This window comes from Herpailurus yagouaroundi, unplaced genomic scaffold (genome assembly GCF_014898765.1).
Source record: "Herpailurus yagouaroundi ecotype Mexico unplaced genomic scaffold, PumYag 215, whole genome shotgun sequence".
NCBI lineage: Eukaryota > Metazoa > Chordata > Mammalia > Carnivora > Felidae > Herpailurus > Herpailurus yagouaroundi.
The window spans coordinates 6,397,549-6,415,664 of NW_024412446.1; the positions used below are offsets into that span (position 1 = coordinate 6,397,549).

At 54.1% G+C, this 18,116-nt stretch overlaps 3 protein-coding genes across 4 annotated transcripts in view; 1 reads left to right on the forward strand and 2 right to left on the reverse strand.

Annotated features, from left to right (window-relative positions):
- The window catches only part of IFT20 (intraflagellar transport 20), a 6,623-nt gene extending 1,520 nt beyond the window's left edge, over positions 1-5,103 (reverse strand). Inside the window, 5 exon segments of the mRNA XM_040455321.1 lie at positions 65-150; positions 1,313-1,441; positions 1,607-1,634; positions 1,637-1,849; positions 4,951-5,103. Coding sequence (XP_040311255.1) covers positions 65-150; positions 1,313-1,441; positions 1,607-1,634; positions 1,637-1,687 — 294 coding nt within the window. The 5' untranslated portion in view covers positions 1,688-1,849; positions 4,951-5,103.
- Positions 5,104-5,302: 199 nt separating this feature from the next.
- On the forward strand, positions 5,303-16,391 carry TNFAIP1 (TNF alpha induced protein 1). The gene is made up of 7 exons (XM_040455315.1): positions 5,303-5,469; positions 9,195-9,512; positions 10,122-10,291; positions 10,710-10,799; positions 10,876-10,928; positions 11,898-12,093; positions 13,734-16,391. Exons 2-7 carry the CDS (start codon positions 9,308-9,310, stop codon positions 13,968-13,970), a joined length of 951 nt encoding a protein of 316 aa, XP_040311249.1. The 5' UTR covers positions 5,303-5,469; positions 9,195-9,307; the 3' UTR covers positions 13,971-16,391.
- A 159-nt stretch (positions 16,392-16,550) lies between these two features.
- The window catches only part of POLDIP2 (DNA polymerase delta interacting protein 2), an 8,673-nt gene continuing 7,107 nt past the window's right edge, over positions 16,551-18,116 (reverse strand). For both annotated transcript variants that reach the window (XM_040455314.1, XM_040455313.1), the window contains one exon: positions 16,551-17,599. In XM_040455314.1, coding sequence (XP_040311248.1) covers positions 17,485-17,599 — 115 coding nt within the window. In that variant the 3' untranslated portion in view covers positions 16,551-17,484. The remainder of the gene's footprint in view (positions 17,600-18,116) is intronic.

The following is an 18,116-nucleotide window of genomic DNA, read 5'->3' on the forward strand; positions in this document are numbered from 1 at the left end:
GGGCAGGAGGAGAGGCTGGTGAACCGTGTCCCAGGCCAAGATGGAGAAGGCACGCTCATCTTACCTTCATCTTCTCGTTTTCTGCTTCTTTTGCCAGTTGGTCAACAAGCTCAATTAAACCACCAACTATTTTCTGAAACTGGCCAATTTCTTTTGGGGGAAGAACAGAAAACAAAATGTTTTATTTTCTCTGCATCATCACTCCCTTCGTGTTCCCTTGTGGCGAGAGCAGGGCTAATGTGTGTCCGAGCGGTCTGGCGCACGGGCCTAGAGTCTTCCACCCTTGGTCTAAACCCAGAGGAGGGTGGCCAGGCGCTCAGAGCTGGAGCAGGGCACACTTGGACCTTGAGTCCCAACTGAGCCAGCCGGTGACTGTTGACCTCTGTCTGTGAGGCTCCCGGTGGCCCATCCTCCACACAGACTCCATCCAGCCCTCCCCAGGAGTGACAGGAAGCACAAGGGGCGTGTCCCCAGAAGGACGGACTCAGGACGTGAACACAGTCTCCTGACTGGCCACAGATATGGCCCTAGGTTTCAGTTAATGGTGGTGGTGGGGGCAGGGGTTTGCCCACGGAGGGCAGAGCTAATAAAGAGCTCCAAGCATTCAGGTGCTAATCTCCCATTCGCTTTTTTCAACGTCCTTGGGTGTGGGGGGACCTCCTCCTACTGAGGAGTGAACTAGGACCCAGGGAGGAGGGACGGCATGCAGTCAGAAGACTGGCAAGGGAGCCCGAGCCACCTTTCACCAGCCAAGCTCTCTGCAGATTATGGAGTGCCCAGAAGGCTCAGAAATCCCTGCTTTAACCACATGTGCTCTGTATTCGCTGCTCTCGGGTGCTTGCCTCCTGGGACAGGAGGTGTCCTGGGCATCCAGCTAAAATGGGACTTCGTTGAGTCTGTTGAGCTACTTCTAGAGACTCCAGTTAATCAATTTTCACTCCAAGTGATGGTAATCCCGCGACTGAGAAAACTGTTTCTTCCAAGAATCAGGAGTACCTAACTACTCCCACCCCCAAGCCACAGTTCTGCTTCCGTGAGGTTCAAGGTTTCTGAGAGGGAAGAAAAGCAACGATGGGACATCCTCCACATCTCACCATTTGTCCCGTTTGGTGCTCTGTGTGGGGCCACATGGGCGCATTACAGGGCGGGCAGACGAGGTGGTTAGTACATGGGAATCGATAAAGGCCAGGCGCCACTTCCAGGGAGCCACAGCTCCACTCTGGCAGGGACAGGAGCTGGGGGCTGGGCGGGGGCGGGACACAATTGGAAGCTCAAAGCTGAGTGGCACCACGTCTCCCCAAATGACACTCACTGTCCACAAAGTCCTCGCACTCCTCCTTGAGCTCTGTGGTCTGCTGGGTAACCTCAGGGTCCAATACCCGCAGCTTGTTCAGCTCATCAAAGTGCAGCCCCGCTTCACCCAGGATGTCCTTGGCCATAGCTGTGAAGAAACCAGGCCGAATCCCCGATCGCTTCCCAGCCACCCAAGGAAATGCCTGCTCCCAGGCCAGCCCCGCTCCCGCCCCCAGACACCAACGCCAAAAACCCAGATGCTCTTCCTCCAAAGGCTCCCCCTTCCCTCTGCCTCCACCTCTCTGAGCCTCACCTGTTTCCCTTCCAGCTTCCCTAGAGGAGAGAAGTTCTGCTCTGAAGGGCTGAGAGTGGCAGCCGGGAGGAGGTGTGTCATAGGAGCAAGGGTCAGGAAAGAATAAAGTCCAGCTGCTTGTCACAGGCACCGTTCATTCAACACACATTTCTTGAGTGCCTTCTACAGGCCAACACTGCTAGATGCTGGGGGTACAAAGATGAGTGGAGCATGGTGCCCGCCCGGGAGGAGCGCATAGTTTAGCTGGAGGAAGACAGACATGTAAACTGAAAAGTACACTGTGTTAAGTGCGTTTACAGAAATATCGCGCAAGCGCTGGAGAACACAGCGGTCGGCTTGGGGCGGAGGAGTCACATTTGAACTAAGCGTGAGAAGCCATGGCATATTTATCCCCAACTAGGTGCCCGAAAGGACGTGAAAAAGCTTTTCAAATACAGTACTGGAATAACACCAAAAGCCAACGAGGAAATCTGCGTGAATTAAAGATCAGAGTTAAAAAAGAAGCCGGGAGGAAGAACCTTACCCACAATGCACGCCACAGGCTACTGTATGCTTGCCTGAACTAGGACTAGAGTTGGTTCAGTCTCTCTCCAGCAGAAAACACAAAAAGGAATGACATGTCAGCAAGCACATACCAAGTAAGGAGGCCGGGGAAAGGCATTCCAATCAGGGAAAATAGCACAGACACGAGCCTGAAGTCACTGAGCGGCCTAGAATATGGAAGGACCGAGGATGTAGCTGAAGAGGTCGGCTGGCACCAGATCAGGAAGACCGTGTGCGCCAAGCTAAGGCATTTGGGTTTCTTTCTGCGGGCAGGAGAACCAGCAGGGATATCTTTTCCCCTCCCAGGCCACCTTGAACTCCTGGGTCCAAAGGATGCCTCAATTCCGGGAAACTGAAAACGCACCCTCATTCTGGCTCAAAACAAAACAAAACAAAACGGGCGCCTGGGTGGCTCAGTCGGTTAAGCATCCGACTCCGGTCATGATCTCACAGTTGGTGGGATCGAGCCCTGAGCAGGTGCACAGCCTGCCTGAGATTCTCTCTCTCTCCCCTCTCTCTCTGCCCCTCCTCCACTCACGCACACTCTCTCCCCTGCTCTCTCAAAAAACTAAGTAATAAACATTTTTTAAAAACCCTAAAAAAACGAAAAAATGAACATTAAAAAATAAAATGAACAAAAGGACACGCCCTGTCTACAAAGGGAGGCAATGCTACTTAGGGCTAGCCATTGGCTGCTATACCAATTCCAAGACCCCAGGTCTTCCAAAGGCTACCACCACCTGGTGCTGTGCCTGCCCTTTCCTCTGCCCCCACCTCCCCCAGCTGTTTCCCTTCTGGCTTCCTTAGAAAAGTTCTCTTCCACATGGGGTGACTGTGGGAGTAACTTTCCAGAGCAGGTATACCATAGGAGGAGCGATGGTTAAAAAAAGAATTCAGTCCCCCGGTTACCGGAACTGATTTTCAAGACAGCCAAAAATCCAGATTTATACATGAAATCTGACTTTTAAAGGAAAGCGCTGAATTCAAAAATTTAAAGGCAATACCACATCCAACACTGTGGGCCAACAAATGCGTGTCTACAGATTGTCTGACTGTGGCCCAGAGCCTTTCGCCTACTGGAAGGAAATAGGTTAGCATCTTCCTTTTGAAACATTTTCATCATCCCAAGCTTCCTTTTAATCAAGCTTTAAAAAAAATTTTTTTAACGTTTATTTATTTTTGAGACAGAGAGAGACAGAGCATGAACCAGGGAGGGGCAGAGAGAGAGGGAGACACAGAATCGGAAGCAGGCTCCAGGCCCTGGGTGTCAGCCCAGAGCCCGACGCGGGGCTCGAACTCACGGACCGCAAGATCGTGACCTGAGCTGAAGTCGGACGCTTAACCGACTGAGCCACCCAGGCGCCCCTTTTTAATCAAGCTTTTTATTGTTTTTAATATAGTTGCCTCTCGAAGTACTTCTTTTTTTATTTTTCAATTTTAATCAAGCTTTTTAAAAGGTCTGTCTTCCTGCTTTTTCTGTGACATTTACACATACAGTCTGAGCACTGAACACCTACCAGGTGATTAATCAGACCAACTGCTCTAGAAAGCTTCCAGTAACCCGAGGGAGCAAACAATCTGCTTCGACTGCCACTCCCGTCCCTGAGAGGAGGCGTTTATTCAGAGACAACTTCTGAGTCCCTGCTCTGGAGACAGAGTAGTGAAGAAGATGCTTCAGTTCCTGACCTCTGGACAGAGAGTAAACAGATAACCACAAATTGTGACAACAGTATGAGGAAAGGCACTGGGTGAAGATCCTGAAGCTAGAAGAAATGTAATGCCTTCCAAGAACCCAAAGCCTAGTGTGGTTAAAACCCAGTGAACAGGGGGAGTGTGGAACAGGGTAAGTCTAGATGGGGAGGCCAGCGCTGGTTCATGGAGGGCTCTGAAAGCCGCAGTCAGGAGCCCGGATTTTATCATAAGGGTAGCGGGCAGCCAGCAGATTCTCAGCAGAGTGGTCCTATCTGCCTTTTGGAATGATCACTGTGACCCAGGATGGAGAATGAATTGGAGGAAACAGAAGAGGGAGGCTACACCTACCTTGGTTCATCACTGTAACCCTAGCATCTAGCACGGTGCCTGCACATACCGAGTGCTTGCACTCAGCAAATGTTTGTGGAATGAATGTGGAAATAGAGAAGGCTCTTACAGTAACGAAGGCTTGGAGCTGAAGCAAAGTGTTCCAATTTGCGACGTTATGTAAGCCGAGTTGATAGCATTTAGTAAAGGACTGGATGAACGTAGGATTTTGGGGATGAGGGAAGGAAAGAGGCCAGATTTCCATGTATCTGGCTTGAGCGCCAACTGGATGTTTGGAGGGCAGAGTTGAATGAGATGGATAGGACCGGAGAAGGAGGGTAGGGTGAGGGTTCCCAGCCAACTATCAGATTCTTTTCCAACTCCCACCACACGTGCGTGTCTGAGCATCTGAGGAACACCGGGCACAAGAGCCGCATGGAGCTCCCAGAAGATGACAGCGGCGACACTCTCCGCCCCAGTTCCACTCCCCGCACTGCAGGCGCCGTCGGCGGGGTGGGGGGAAGGGGCACGGGACATACATACACAGTTAGGAAGACCTGGGTGGTGGAGCTGGCTGTCCACACTACGCAAGCGCCTTGAACTTATCTGAGCCGCAGTTTCCTCACAAGACCGTTGTTAGCATCAGCGCGTTAAGTTCTAGGCCCAAGCTGGGTGTAACACCGCTCGCAAAGAACCGCGCGGAGTCCCCACGTTTCTTTCGGCCTGTCAGACTCACTCGCCCCGGGTCCGCCCGCGTCCCCCGGCCCGCAGTCACTGCCTACCTGCCAACCCCGTACCGGCGGCGCGCTGCGGCCCGGGCTGATTCCGACAGGCAGCTGCTCTCCCCGGTTAGCGGCAGCCGGTGCCTCGCCCGCCGGACTCAGCCGCTGCCACGGATACAGGACCTGTTTACCCACAACGTCATTACCTGACTGCGGAAGCACTTACCCCGCCCAGCCCGCGGAGCCTGCTGGGAAACAGAGGCCCTCGAGGAGGGTCGGCTGCCTACAAGACCCAGAGACCTTTGCGCCGGAAAGGCCGCAGGAAGTAGCTGTGCGCTCTCCGTGGAGTACTCCCAGGAGCCCTTCCCTCCCCCCGTGATTGGGTGCTGGGCATGCCCGGCCGTGGAGTCCGAGGCTGCCGGGCGGGCGGGGTTGCGCCGCGGCTCGGGGCGGGGTCCGCGCGCGGGCGAAGGATGTGAGCTCACAGCCCGGGATTGCTGGCGGGCAGGCGGCCACAGCCCAGGGCGGCACGGGGTCGGCTTGCAACCCAGCTAGGAGGAGAAGCGCCCCCCGCGGACGGTGAGAGCCGGGCTGAGGTTGCCCTGGGGGACAGGATGGACGGGCCCGGGACTGGAGCAGAGAGCCCCACCCAGTCCTGGGGAAAAGGCATGGAACGGCTTAGGGGAGATGGAGAGCTCACATCTTCCACTGGGATGGGTGTCAGAATCGGTCTGTTTCTCGGTGGTGAGGAGGGGTGCGGGCCGGGGAAGAGCACAGGGAGGCTGGGTCTCGCCAAATCTTTCCAGACCCTTTGGACGAAGCCTAAGATTTACACCTAAGATTTCTGCTGGATCCGCCCCCTCAACCCAAGATCGGCTGCCCCCACCCTAGTGTGATGAATTTCTGGGTCCTTCTTCCTTTACGACCCCACCTTTTTCCATGGCCGTGGTTGTTTTCCTGCCCTTAATTCTGCTTAGCTTCCCATCAGCCTCGCTGAGAGAGACGGATACGCCCTCAGCCCCAGGCAGACATCCCCAAATATCCACACACAAAGTCCGGAAGGAACAGCACTGAGGCTATCAGTGGAAACTTCATTCTCAGTGGAATTACTTTGTGGGGCGTCACCTGCCACAAGATTCATGGAGCCCATTGGTCTGGGAAGAATCTGAGCGGTCGGCATCTGAGCTGACGTGGTCCAGGGCTCAAAGCCATTGCTTTGTAGGCTCCCTTGGCCGCCGCCTGGCCTTTGAGTTCCTTTACTTTAGCAAAGCATAGGTGCGCTTTCTTCATCCTGGGGAAATCGGGGCCAGACACAAAATACACCTGGAACTTGCTAAAACCTGTTAAGGGGTGGATTTATTCCTTTGGGGTGAGTGGAGGAAGGTGATTTCACACTATTCGTGTGTTACTTACTGATTGGGCAATCCGCCGGTGAGGGTTCATCTCATCCTTGGGGCAAGTGAGTCTCAGAAATTCAGAACTTCTCACAGCAACCTCTCTGGCCCTTTTTTGGACGGACATTCTTCCTAGGGACCTACCTAAATCTTTTTTAGGGACAATATCAATCTAACTGAACATGTATTAAATACTTTAAAAGGTGCTTGGCATTGTGCTAAGTGCTGTTTTGGATAGCAGAGCAGTAAAGTTGGGGAAGCCAGCACACTGCTCCTGTATTGAACTTGCAGGAGGTGATGTGTAACTGTAAATGTTTGCGTGTTGTGATAACTACACGAGGCAATTTCACCTTTTCTCGGTCTCTGTGACCAACAGTGGAGTCCAGGCCTTCATGTCTTGCCTAGACTGCTGCTTCCTCTGGTCTTCACACGTGCTGTCTTGCACTCTTTAACAGTCCATTCTCTACACGGCAGCCAGAGTGATCTTTTCAAAGTGTGAGTAACTTGGATCCTATCACTCCCCTGCTTAAAACAGTCCAATCAATTGCTGTTGCAGTTAATATAAAATGCAGACTCTTTCGGGGCACCTGGGTGGCCCAGTCGGTTAAGCGTGCAACTTTGGCTCAAGTCATGATCTTGCAGTTCACAGGTTCGAGCCCCACATCGGGCTCTGTGCTGACAAGTCAGAGCCCAGAGCCTGCTTCAGATTCTGTGTCTCCCTCTCTCTCTGGCCCTCCCCTGCTCATGCTCTGTCTGTCTCTGTCTCAAAAATAAATAAAAACATTAAAAAAAAATTTTTTTTAACGCAGACTCTTTAAATTTTTTAATGTTTATTTACTTTCTTTTACATTTTTTTAATGTTCATTTTTGAGAGAGAGAGAAAGAGAGAGAGAGAGACAGCGCAAGTGGGAGAGGGGCAGAGAGAGAGAGAGAGAGGACACAGAATCCAAAGCAGGCTCCAGGCCCTGAGCCGTCCGCACAGAGCCCACTGTGGCACTCCAATTCACGAACTGTGAGATCATGACCTGAGCCCAAGTCGGAAGCCCAACCGACTGAGCCCCCCAAGCACTCCTGTTTATTTTTGAGAGAGAGAGACAGACAGAGTGTGAGCCGGGGAGGGGCAGAGAGAGAGGGAGACACAGAATCCCAAGCAGGCTCCAGGCCCCCAAGCTGTCAGCACAGAGCCCAATGCCGGACTCGAATGCAAAAGCAGTGAGATTACGACCTGAGCCGAAGTCGGACACTACCCACTGAGCCACCCAGGCGCCCCTGCCTAAAATGCAGACTCTTTAATATGATCTGGCCCCTGCGTCACCTGACTTTACATCAAGCCAAGATGTGCACTAGACATCTTGGCCTTATTTCTGCTCCTAAAACTTGTGTCTGAGAAACTTTTTAGTTACTCTCCCATGTGTCTGGAACGCGCTTTCAGACTTCAGCTGGAATGTTGCCTTCCCAAAGAGGCTTTCCCTGTACTAATTAGTACTAATCCCTAGTCACCCTCTTGTCACTAGTTTATTTATTGCATTTCTTACCTTCTGGAACTGCTCGCTTTTGCATTCGTTTCCTAGCCAATTGCCTGGATCCTCCCCCTAGAATGTAAGCTCCGTGAGGCCATGACTTATTGTCTTCTGTATCCTCAGTGCCTGGCACACACCAGGGGCACAATAAATGCTAACTCTTATTGTTTTTCTTCTGGTCAACACTGTGATGCTTCTTTATACTCCTTCGAGGCAAGGTCACTATCTTTTCACCTCTCTGTTCCTACTGCTTAACCTAGTAGGCACTCAGTATTGTTTTATTGCTGAATGAATTAAATGAAGTAATGTATATAGTAAGTGCCTAGATTAGTACCCAGACCATAGTAAACATGCAGTGGATGTTTGCTTTTTTTTTTTTTTTTTTTTTTTCAGTGAATGCATTTTAGTGATTCCTTAGGAAACCGAAGCATATAGAATCTAGATCACGAGGAGTGACCTGGCTGTGCCCTCCTTTGCTTCCTCGCTCCTCCCTCCTATGAATGCCTATCAGCGTTTCAGTTTCCAAATCACTTAATTGCTTTCAGATTTATCATCTGATTCTTTGGAGCCCTTTCTCCCCGGTCTTGTGGGTAGAGCGAAAGGAAGAGATGGGGCTGCTGGGCCTCCTCTCAGGAAAAAGAAGTAAAAATAGCCATCCTGTCGTTGTTCTCTCCTGAAAAGTGGTGACAATTTCAGGAACTTGGGACAGGGCTGGGGCCAAGAAAGGGGAAGGTCAGGAAATCCCCCTGGGGCCAGAGTAACCTCTGCCAGGAACATTGGACGGTGCCCTCCCTCCTGGCTCATTCCGGGCTCGCCTGAAGCTGCTTTTACTTTCCTTTCTGAGGCCAGACTCCGGGCGGCGCTCACAGTCAGCACTGGTGCAGGCTGCTTCTGAGCCTGGAATCTTTCGAAAGGAAGCGCATCCTGTCCCTCTGGCTCCTGGGAATCTCCTGCGCTGGCAGGATTCCCAGTAGGTTTGGCGGGAAGTCTTGGGTCCTGGGAACCTTGGGAAGAAAATAATTGGAATAGGACTGTGGATCGCCAGGGTACAGACTTCCGCTGCCCAGTCTGTGCCTCCAGCATCTCCGACTAACTCCAGGGGTTTGCTAGGCCTCCTTGCTGCCTAGAGCTGAGCCGAGTCTCAGGGAGGCTGGTGAGATGGTGAGTGGGCTCTGGGAGACTGCTCTGGTTCCTGGTACCGGAAACAATAGCAGGAGTGCCTTCTTTCTCTATTGCCCTAGGGCCTTAGCCTCTGCGAGGTCTAGGCAGCGGTCAAGGAGAGAGAGAATGACTGCACGGTCTCCTGGGATCCCCTGGCCATCCCTGGCCCCTCTCGGCTGAGGGCTGTCCCCTGCTGACTCCTGTCTCCTCTCCCATCTCCTGTTCACAGTGCTGAGAGTATGAGGCTCTGGCCTCTACTGGCCGCTCACTCGTGATCCTTCCACCACGGCGGAGCCTTCCAAGCCGACCTCCTGCCGTGTGGTGATCTACCTGCAGCGGGAGATGTCAGGGGATACCTGTCTGTGCCCAGCGTCAGGCGCCAAGCCCAAGCTAGGCGGCTTCAAGGGAGGCGGCCTGGGCAACAAATACGTGCAGCTCAATGTGGGTGGCTCCCTGTACTACACCACCGTGCGGGCGCTAACCCGGCACGACACCATGCTCAAGGCCATGTTCAGCGGGCGCATGGAGGTGCTGACCGACAAAGAAGGTGAGGCGTCGGGGGCTTGTTGGGCTGGCTTGAGGAGGGAAGGAAGTGTCCCTGAGGAAGTGCCTTTGGGGCAGCGCTTACGCCTGGCAGAACTAGACTCTAGATCGACTTTTCTTGTTACCTAGTACAGGACTCCTTCACCTGGAGTCCTCGGTAGAGCTTCGCGATTCTTGGAAATCGGACGTGGAATGGTGTGTGCTTACCCGCTTTCCAGGGAGGAGATCCATACTTCTTAACTATTCACAGAGGACTAGATTCTCACAGGAACCATTGCTGTAGTGACTGGGCAGTACACGGAAGACAAGCAGGGCCCGGGGGTTTCCGTGCTCCCGGGAGGCGGGCCTGAGCCGTCCTGAGCTTCGGCCTCTGTGGGCTCTCTCAGGGCCCGGAGGGCCTCCGTCCCCACAGCACGTGCCAGTCAGTTCTTGGTCGAAGAACAGCCACAGGCCTAAGAGCTAGAGGTTGTGTTCTGCTTCTGTTACCCTACGGTGGGGGCTCTGGGCTTGCATGCTGCTTACCACCCGCCACCAGGCTTGTCAGGTGGCCTTCTCCTGCTGCTTGCGGCCTGGAGGCAGAGAGTCACCGTCTGGGGCCTGTCTGCATCCCCAGGCTGGATCCTCATAGACCGATGCGGAAAGCACTTCGGCACCATTTTGAATTACCTCCGAGATGACACCATCATCCTCCCGCAAAACCGGCAGGAAATCAAGGAATTGATGGCTGAAGCAAAATATTACCTCATTCAGGGGCTGGTGAACATGTGCCAGACTGCTCTGCAGGTACGGAGATACGGTCGCGTTAGGTTGAGGAGGTAGGGAGTTGGTCCTGTGCTTTGGGGACACTAAGGTCCAGTTCCCGGAAGGCTGTGTGACGAGTGCCGTGAGTCCAAACCAAGTTAGATACAGCAGGTGGGTGTTGCCCAGGCCAAGGACACTGGCAGCCGGTCCATTTGTAAGGTGACGGACTCAGGCGGTATGACTAAGCCCAGCTTCCGGTTTCTATGCCTTGATATCTGGATTTTAGGTTTTCTGGAAACGGGGTTCTGCCTGCGGGCCGGCAGTTTCTGTTGCCAGATGCCTCCACAACAAGCAGAGGGTGGCCTTGGCATAGGGGCTCTGACGGCTCCTGGGGAAAGCCTGGCTTAGCCTGGCAGGCAAGAGAGCTCAAAAAAGATTCTCGGCTGTGTGTGTCACCCAGGACAAGAAGGACTCCTACCAGCCCGTGTGCAACATCCCCATCATCACATCCCTGAAAGAGGAAGAGAGGCTCATCGAATCCTCCACCAAGGTACTGGCACCTCTGAGGGCTGCGGGCAGGGGCGGATGGGACCCTGGCCTGGCCCTCACGCTCTCCTCCCTCCCAGCCCGTGGTGAAGCTGCTGTACAATAGAAGCAACAACAAGTATTCCTACACCAGGTAGGGTGGGCGTCTTGGGGCCGAGGGGGTGGGCGCCGGGGCTGGGGGAAGGCCCGCAGAAGTAGCTAGAACGACTGGCCAGCCAGCAACGGGGCGGCAGACCCAAGAGAAGCCGCCTGCACTCCCGGCAGGGTTGGGAAGGGCCCAGGTCTCAGGAGGGAAGAACGGAGAGTAGAAGGGAAATCAGCAGAGGCGTCTGGAACCTGGCGCGGGGCCCCGGCTGAGGATATAGATGAGAATGAACACGGAACAGCCCCCTACCCCAACGTGCCACGTCAGGCAGCTTGCCAGGTGTCTTCCCAGCATTATCTTATGAGGTGGACGAGGACGTAAGCCAGCCATTGTGCTTCACTGCTGGGCCACAGTTAGCTAGACCCAGAAGGCCGCAGGCTCAGTAAGTCCTGTGGACGGGCCTGTTGCCAGCATCACCCCTACAGCAAGGGAGAGGATCCTCCTGCCTCGATGGCAGCGAGACTCCTTCCTTGTGGGCCTGATGAGAGGAGACCTCCCTCCTTCAGTTCTTTCTGATTTAACTTGTTTTTTATGTGTGGAATTTTTTTTAAGTTTATTTTTACTTAGAGCGCACGCGTGTGAGTGCATGCAAGTTGGGGAGGGGCAGAGAGCAAGAGGGAGCCCCAGGCAGGCTTTGCATTGTTAGTGCAGAGCCCGATGCAGGGCTCAAACTCACGCACCATGAGATCATGACCTGAGCCAGAGTCAGACGCTTGACCAACTGAACCACCCAGGCGCCCTTCTCTCTGCTTTTAAGACCAACTCCCCTCTTTTTCCTCACAGGCCCCCAAACCCAGAGGGTGCCCATGACCCTTTCTCTTCCTGTTACCTCTGGCATCTTGGCTTTTTCTCAGTTGTGCATGATGGGGAGGGACAGAGAGGAGACGCCCAGCTAGCCCCCTCTCTTGTGCCAGAACCTCATTCCTGGGCCCACCGACCTTCATGGCTTTTTTTCAGCAACTCTGACGACCACCTGCTGAAAAACATCGAGCTGTTTGACAAGCTCTCCCTGCGCTTCAACGGCCGCGTGCTCTTCCTCAAGGACGTCATCGGCGATGAGATCTGCTGCTGGTCCTTCTATGGCCAGGGTCGCAAGCTGGCAGAGGTGTGCTGCACCTCCATCGTGTACGCCACGGAGAAGAAACAGACCAAGGTGTGGCGGGCTTCCCTCTGCGTGGGGGGGACGGGACACACGGCAGCGCAGCCCCAGCTGTGCCTTTCACCACAGGGAGCAAAAAAGGAGTGTGGTTTGCTCTGTCTCCCCCAGACCCACGTGATGGTGCTGGGCAGTTCCAGGAGTTCGGGGAGCGGCTGGGGAGCGCTTTTCTGGGTCAGCTGAGAGGCAGGGGCCGCCGACCAGCAGGGGACAGCGTGGTGCGGGGGGAAGGACCGGGTCTTTGGAGTTGGCCCAGTTCAGGTTTGAATTCTGGTTCCGCCATTTACTAGTTTTCTGACATCATCTGAGCCATTTAAACCACGTGAGCCTCAGCTTCCTCATCTGCAAACATGGGGACGACAGTGTGAATTTACCAGAAGCAGAACGAACACGAGACGGCTCCCAGGAGGAGCGGTGCAGGCTGGCGGAAGCAGCTGCTCTGATCTCTCCTCTGGCCCCTGCTCCTTGTGGGTTCCTGGTCACTCAGCTCAGCCTCTGCAGTGACCACATGGCGCCGGGTACGGGAGGGATTTGACAGGTGACCGTTAACACGGACCCCGCGAACCCCGTTTTCCCGGGCCGCAAGCGGGTGCTGTCCTCCCCAGGGAGTAGCTGCCCTGAGAATGTTTGTATGGGGGGCGGCAGGGCTTCGCTGAGCCCGGAGGGCAGCTCATGTGGGGGACGGTCACATGTGTGAGGGCTCAAAGCCCCGAGCTTGTGTAGCACCTGCACAGCCACTGCAGTGCCTCCAGCTGGGCGGTCTGAGGGTTGGGGGGGGGGGGACAGCTTATAGGAGGTGGCCCTGCTTCCTCCTGTCATTTTGGGGGTGGGACTCCCATGTGCACGTTTCAGCAGAGTCAAGATTCAGGGACAGGTCTCTGTGGGGGCTGTTACACTGTGGAAGTGGCAGTAACACCCGTCACCTTCCTAAGTGCTTTCTCTTCCGTGAACTTTTTGAGCCCTCGCACCACACCTGTGAGACAGGCTGGGCTGGAAGCTCAAGTTAGGCTAGAATTCAGCTGCCTTGAACGCCATCCCTTTTTTTTTGAGAGAGAGAGAGAGAGAGAGAGAGAGAGGGAACACAAGTTGGGAAGGGGGGCAGAGGGAGAGAGACAGAATCTCAAGCAGCTTCCATGAGTGTGGAGCCTGGTGTGGGGCTCGATCCCGCGACCCTAGGCTCATGACCTGAACCAAAACCGCGTCGGATGCTCAACCGACCGAGCCATCCGGGCATCCGCCCCCCGGTCTTTCATGTAATGTTCACAACTCTGAAGTAGATATGAACCCTGATTTTTTTACACATGTGGAAACCGAGGCCCAGCAGCTAGTAAACGGGGGGCCATATTTAAGCCGAGGTCTGACCACAAAGCTCAGGCCCGACCCTCTACACGTACTAGTCTGTTGGCCTGGGACTGGGTGGGGCACGGGCAGCGTGCCACGCTCTGGCACCCTGATGTCTACAGAGCGCACCTCCTCACATCTTCAGAGAGGCCTCCCTCCCTCACGAGCCGGAAGGCCGTCTGTCTTGTGAGAGAGGTCAGGCGGCCTTGTAGAGCCAGCACAGACCCAAGGGCCCGGACGTGCGGCTCCCTCTCGTGGAGGAAACCTCATGGGGTTCTCTCGCCCCCTGATCCCAGGTGGAGTTCCCAGAGGCCCGAATCTATGAGGAGACTCTCAACGTCCTACTGTACGAGACCCCCCGAGTCCCCGACAACTCCTTATTGGAGGCCACCAGCCGTAGCCGCAGCCAGGCTTCCCCCAGTGAAGATGAGGAGGCCTTTGAACTGCGGGACCGTGTCCGCCGTATCCACGTCAAGCGCTACAGCACCTATGATGACCGGCAGCTCGGCCACCAGTCTACCCATCGCGACTGACGAGACCCTCAGGGAGTCAGGGCACAGGACACCCTGTCCCCCCTCCTGTGGAACCCTGCCCCACTGGCCACCCCACGCTGCTGCTGGCTGGGTTTCTGTCCCAGCACCCAGAGGCATGACAGGAAGTCAGAGGGCCTGAGCAGGAGAGGGACCACCTTCCTTTGCCCTGCTCCCTGAACACTTCAAGATGACCAAGTCCTGGACCCTTTGCTCGCCCTTCCTGACAGGGAGCTGCTGCTGCCCCCGGGGCCAATGGACTGACCAGCCCACCTCCCACAAAAACATTCCCCTTGGCCCTTTTTGGAGTACCCCTTTGCTCCACTGAGGGGCTACCGTTAGGCCTTTGTTGAGGTCCATGGGGAATGGGTTCGTTCTGGTGCTGTGGAGGCCCAGTTTCTCACAGAAGGTGGGGCTCCTTCTTCCTTATGGTGTTTAAGCACAGGCTTCACAATTTTGTTTTTTAAAAAATTATCTAGGAAACGAATAGTTTTAAGTCTGTAACAATGAGGGCACTGGGTATTTGTGCTACCCCTTGAGGGTGCCAGGACCCTGGGCAGGGCAGAGCCCTTGGCCTTTCCTGATGCCTTTGGGATCAGTTTCTTTAAAGCACTTTGTACTTTTATTCAGGAGATTTGTATTCTGCCCTGACCCACATCATCTTTTTCTGACCGTAACCCCCTCTTTCCTGCAGAATCAGAGAGGGGCTAGAGAAGCAATAAAAACAAAACAAAAACCACCACCACCAAAAAAAATTTACTAGCTTTGGCTTTGCTGGGCTGCCCAAGCAGGCGGCCCAGAGAGCCCGCAGGAAGGAAGGATGTTTAAATTGGGAACCGTGGTGCTAAAAAGGCCCATGAGAAAGGACATTTTACCCCAACATCTTAAAGTCACAGAACTGACTCTTAGGGTCTAACATGATTGCTCTTTTTGATTCTCTTGCCCTCAAGGCATGCTTTGCTTTACTCACCAGAAAGCCAAAGAGCCACCACAGGGGCCAGGAGCATGAGCCACAGTGGGAAGGCCGTGGAGCCTGTGGGCGCTGCACTTGGATGCCCATCCGAGGACAGTGAGCATGAGCTCTGCGTCCCAAGCAGCCCTGTGCAGGGGTGGCATGTGCTTAGCCATATATCCACTGCCCACCCCGTTCTCCTGGTTTTATGTCCCGGCCGAGGGCGGTGGTTCTGCCTAGTGCTGAGCCTGGATGCAGGGTGATGTGAGCAGCCTGAGTCCCTTGAAAGGTTTCTTCATTTCTTTCTTGTTGGGTCATTTGGCCACAGAGCTGCCAAGCACCAGCTTTTGGGCAAGGGTGCAAGTTCCTCCTCAGGGCTTTCGTTCACTGCCTTCTGTTTGGCTTGGCCCTTGGGAGGCTGCTTATCCAAATTCTTTTCCAAAAGAATGCTATCAGGGAGGGATCAGCCAGCCTAACAAAACAGCGTAGCCACTGGGTAGTAGCCACCTGGGAAGGAACACAGGTTATCAGGTTCATCTCTCCAGACTGCTGTCACTATAGCTAAGTGGTCTGCTCGTGGCTGACCCGATGGGCAAATGCCAGGCCAAGGTTAGCAGACACCCACAAGGACCTGAAATGACATGATGGGGCCGGAGAACTGTGACTAACCAGGCATTTACACTTGTCACAGCCTTGAACATACAGACTTTCAGGCAAGGCACCCTGGTCATCGGCTCAAACACTTCTTTCAGCCTTCACTGGAGTAACAAGATGAAGACAAATCCATTTCTTTGGCCAGATTCCGGCTTTGGCTTTGTGGCTTTCCCACAGAGACTGGAATGCTCCTGCCGGAGGCCACTGGCCTATTTCCTCCGCTACCCTCCTGAAGCCTTCTAATGCTCAAGGCCCAGCTCCCCACTGAGGTATTTTAATGCCTGTCCTTTGGCCTCCCCAGTCCTGCAGCCTCTCTTTACTGCTTTGACATTTACATCCTCAGCTGTCTGAGTGATGACCTGTCTCTTCCTGAGAAAGCACAGTAGTCCTGGACTGATGGAAACTATCTCCTTGGTCTTAAGAAAAATACTAACATTGAAATCACTGAAGTAACTTCAGCTTCTTTAGCCAGACTTTGTGGCATAAGGGCTTGGAGAGTTTTCTTTTGAGTTCCTCAGGCCCAAGCAGAAAGCAGCTCTTGGTTTGTGTACTTTTCAACCCTGAGCAGCCCAGGGAAAGTAAACAGAAAGCATAAATGAAGGTCAAACCTTGTCGGTTTCTGAGAAAACCGGAAACTTGCTGGTGACCCCATGTAACCAGTACCGGGTGTTATTCGATTCCTTACCTGACTGACCTCTGCCTAAAGAATGGCCCAGAACTTCTTTGTCACATAACTGCAATTCTTTGTTGCTCAGCCTAGGTGATGGAAACAAACACTAATTTCTAATAAAATCGTGTTACGCTGCAGTGGCCCGCAACTGTGCTCACGGTGGTTATAGCTGGGTCAGCGCAGTGCTATGGCCCTGGTTCTCGTGTTTCTGTTCACCACCTTGTGTTTTCCCTGCGTCACAATCCTATTGCACTCCGTGGCCCTGCAACCGTGGCTCCCCCTGGTGGAGGATTAAGGACAACACTAGTAAGGGCTGGAACTGAGATTTAATATTAATTCAAGAATAAACAACCTCTTTGACAATCACTACGGTAGGAGGGAAGCAGGAATCCTAAGATTCAGGGGAAAATGCAGCACATTTCTTCTCTGGCTCTTGGAGATGTGTGAGCAAGCAGCTCAGAAAGTAGCTTGGCTCAGTCACCGTCCATACGTACCTAAAGCTCCTCGCTGAGTTTCTGCATGGGTGGGCTGGAGGCCTGAGAGACGCGTGCTCATCTGGCAAGCCTGTTATTCCCGGGAACTCATGTGGCTTGCTGCCCTCCTTCCCAGGCTCAGGGAAGCCAGCGATGTCCATGGCTGGCCAGTGCTGAGAGCTTGAGCCCGATGTTGGCCTCCTGCTCTGCACTTGGCAGGATAAAGAAGGGGAGTCCGGTCTAGCCCCCACCCTGCTGGCTGGGGCACCGCGACCCTGGGAAACATCCAGCCAACCCCCAGCTTCGGGAGGGAAACCCATACATACTCTAGTAGATGGGGCAGCTTCCTGGAAGGGCAGCAAGGAAAGCAACCAAAGGCCCCCAGGGCATCAAAAAGGGAGCCTGAGACCCCTGGGGGCAGAAATGGCGAGGGTGGCCAAGTGTGCACTGGTTTATTGACCAAACCTCATGTCTCAAACAACTCGTGTGACAGGCCAGGAAACCCCAGGCCCTGTGGCAGCTGAACACAGAATTCCTGGTGGAAAGGTTTACTGGAACACAGTGTAGCCAGGGGAAGCCAGCCTCAGAGGAGTCCTACACGGGTCTTCCCGAGAAAATTATACCCACCCACCAAAAAAGCCCACGATCAAATGGTGCAAACGACAGACAGACCCACTGTGGCCCATGGTAAAGAGAGAGTTCTGCAGCAATTGTGGGACCAGAGCTGTTCTTCAGGGGCCGAGCCTAGGCACTCGGGCCTCAGCTGGCCTACCAGTGAAGGCCTGAGGGTGGTGTCTTCTCATCTTTATTGCTTTCCAGAGAGAAGGGAGGGATCCGGACATCAAAGTGGGAGCCATCAGGCCTCTCGAAGCGGAACGTGCCCCTGTGGTCAGAGAGCACCTGGGTTAGAGGGAGTGAAGGCTGAGCCCCGCCCCCCCCCCCAAGGATCTGGAGAGCCCTATGCCCTCAGCTCCAGAACTGAACACAGCAGGATGAGGCAGGCCGGGCTCTCTTCTGCCTGGTCCGTGTCAGGATCACACTGGTCCAGAAACCCAAGGGCCCTTCCTGGCCCTACATGAGAAAACATACAGCTGCCCTGATTCTGGTCCTCAGATGCACACTGCGTGAGCTACCCAACTCTACTTCCAGGTTAAGGAGTGAACCACCCAGGGAAAGAACCAACTACACGAGCACCAGACCTCTTCGGCCCAAGTCCTCAGTCCACAAAATCACAGGGAAACTAGAACACAGGTAGTTATAAAAAATCAGACATGGAGGGCACCTGGGTGGCTCAATTGGTTGAGTGTCCAACTCTTGATTTCGGCCCAGGTCATGATCCCAGAGTCGTGGGATTGAGCCCCGAGTTGGGCTCTGTGCTGAGCATGGAGTCTGCTTAAGAG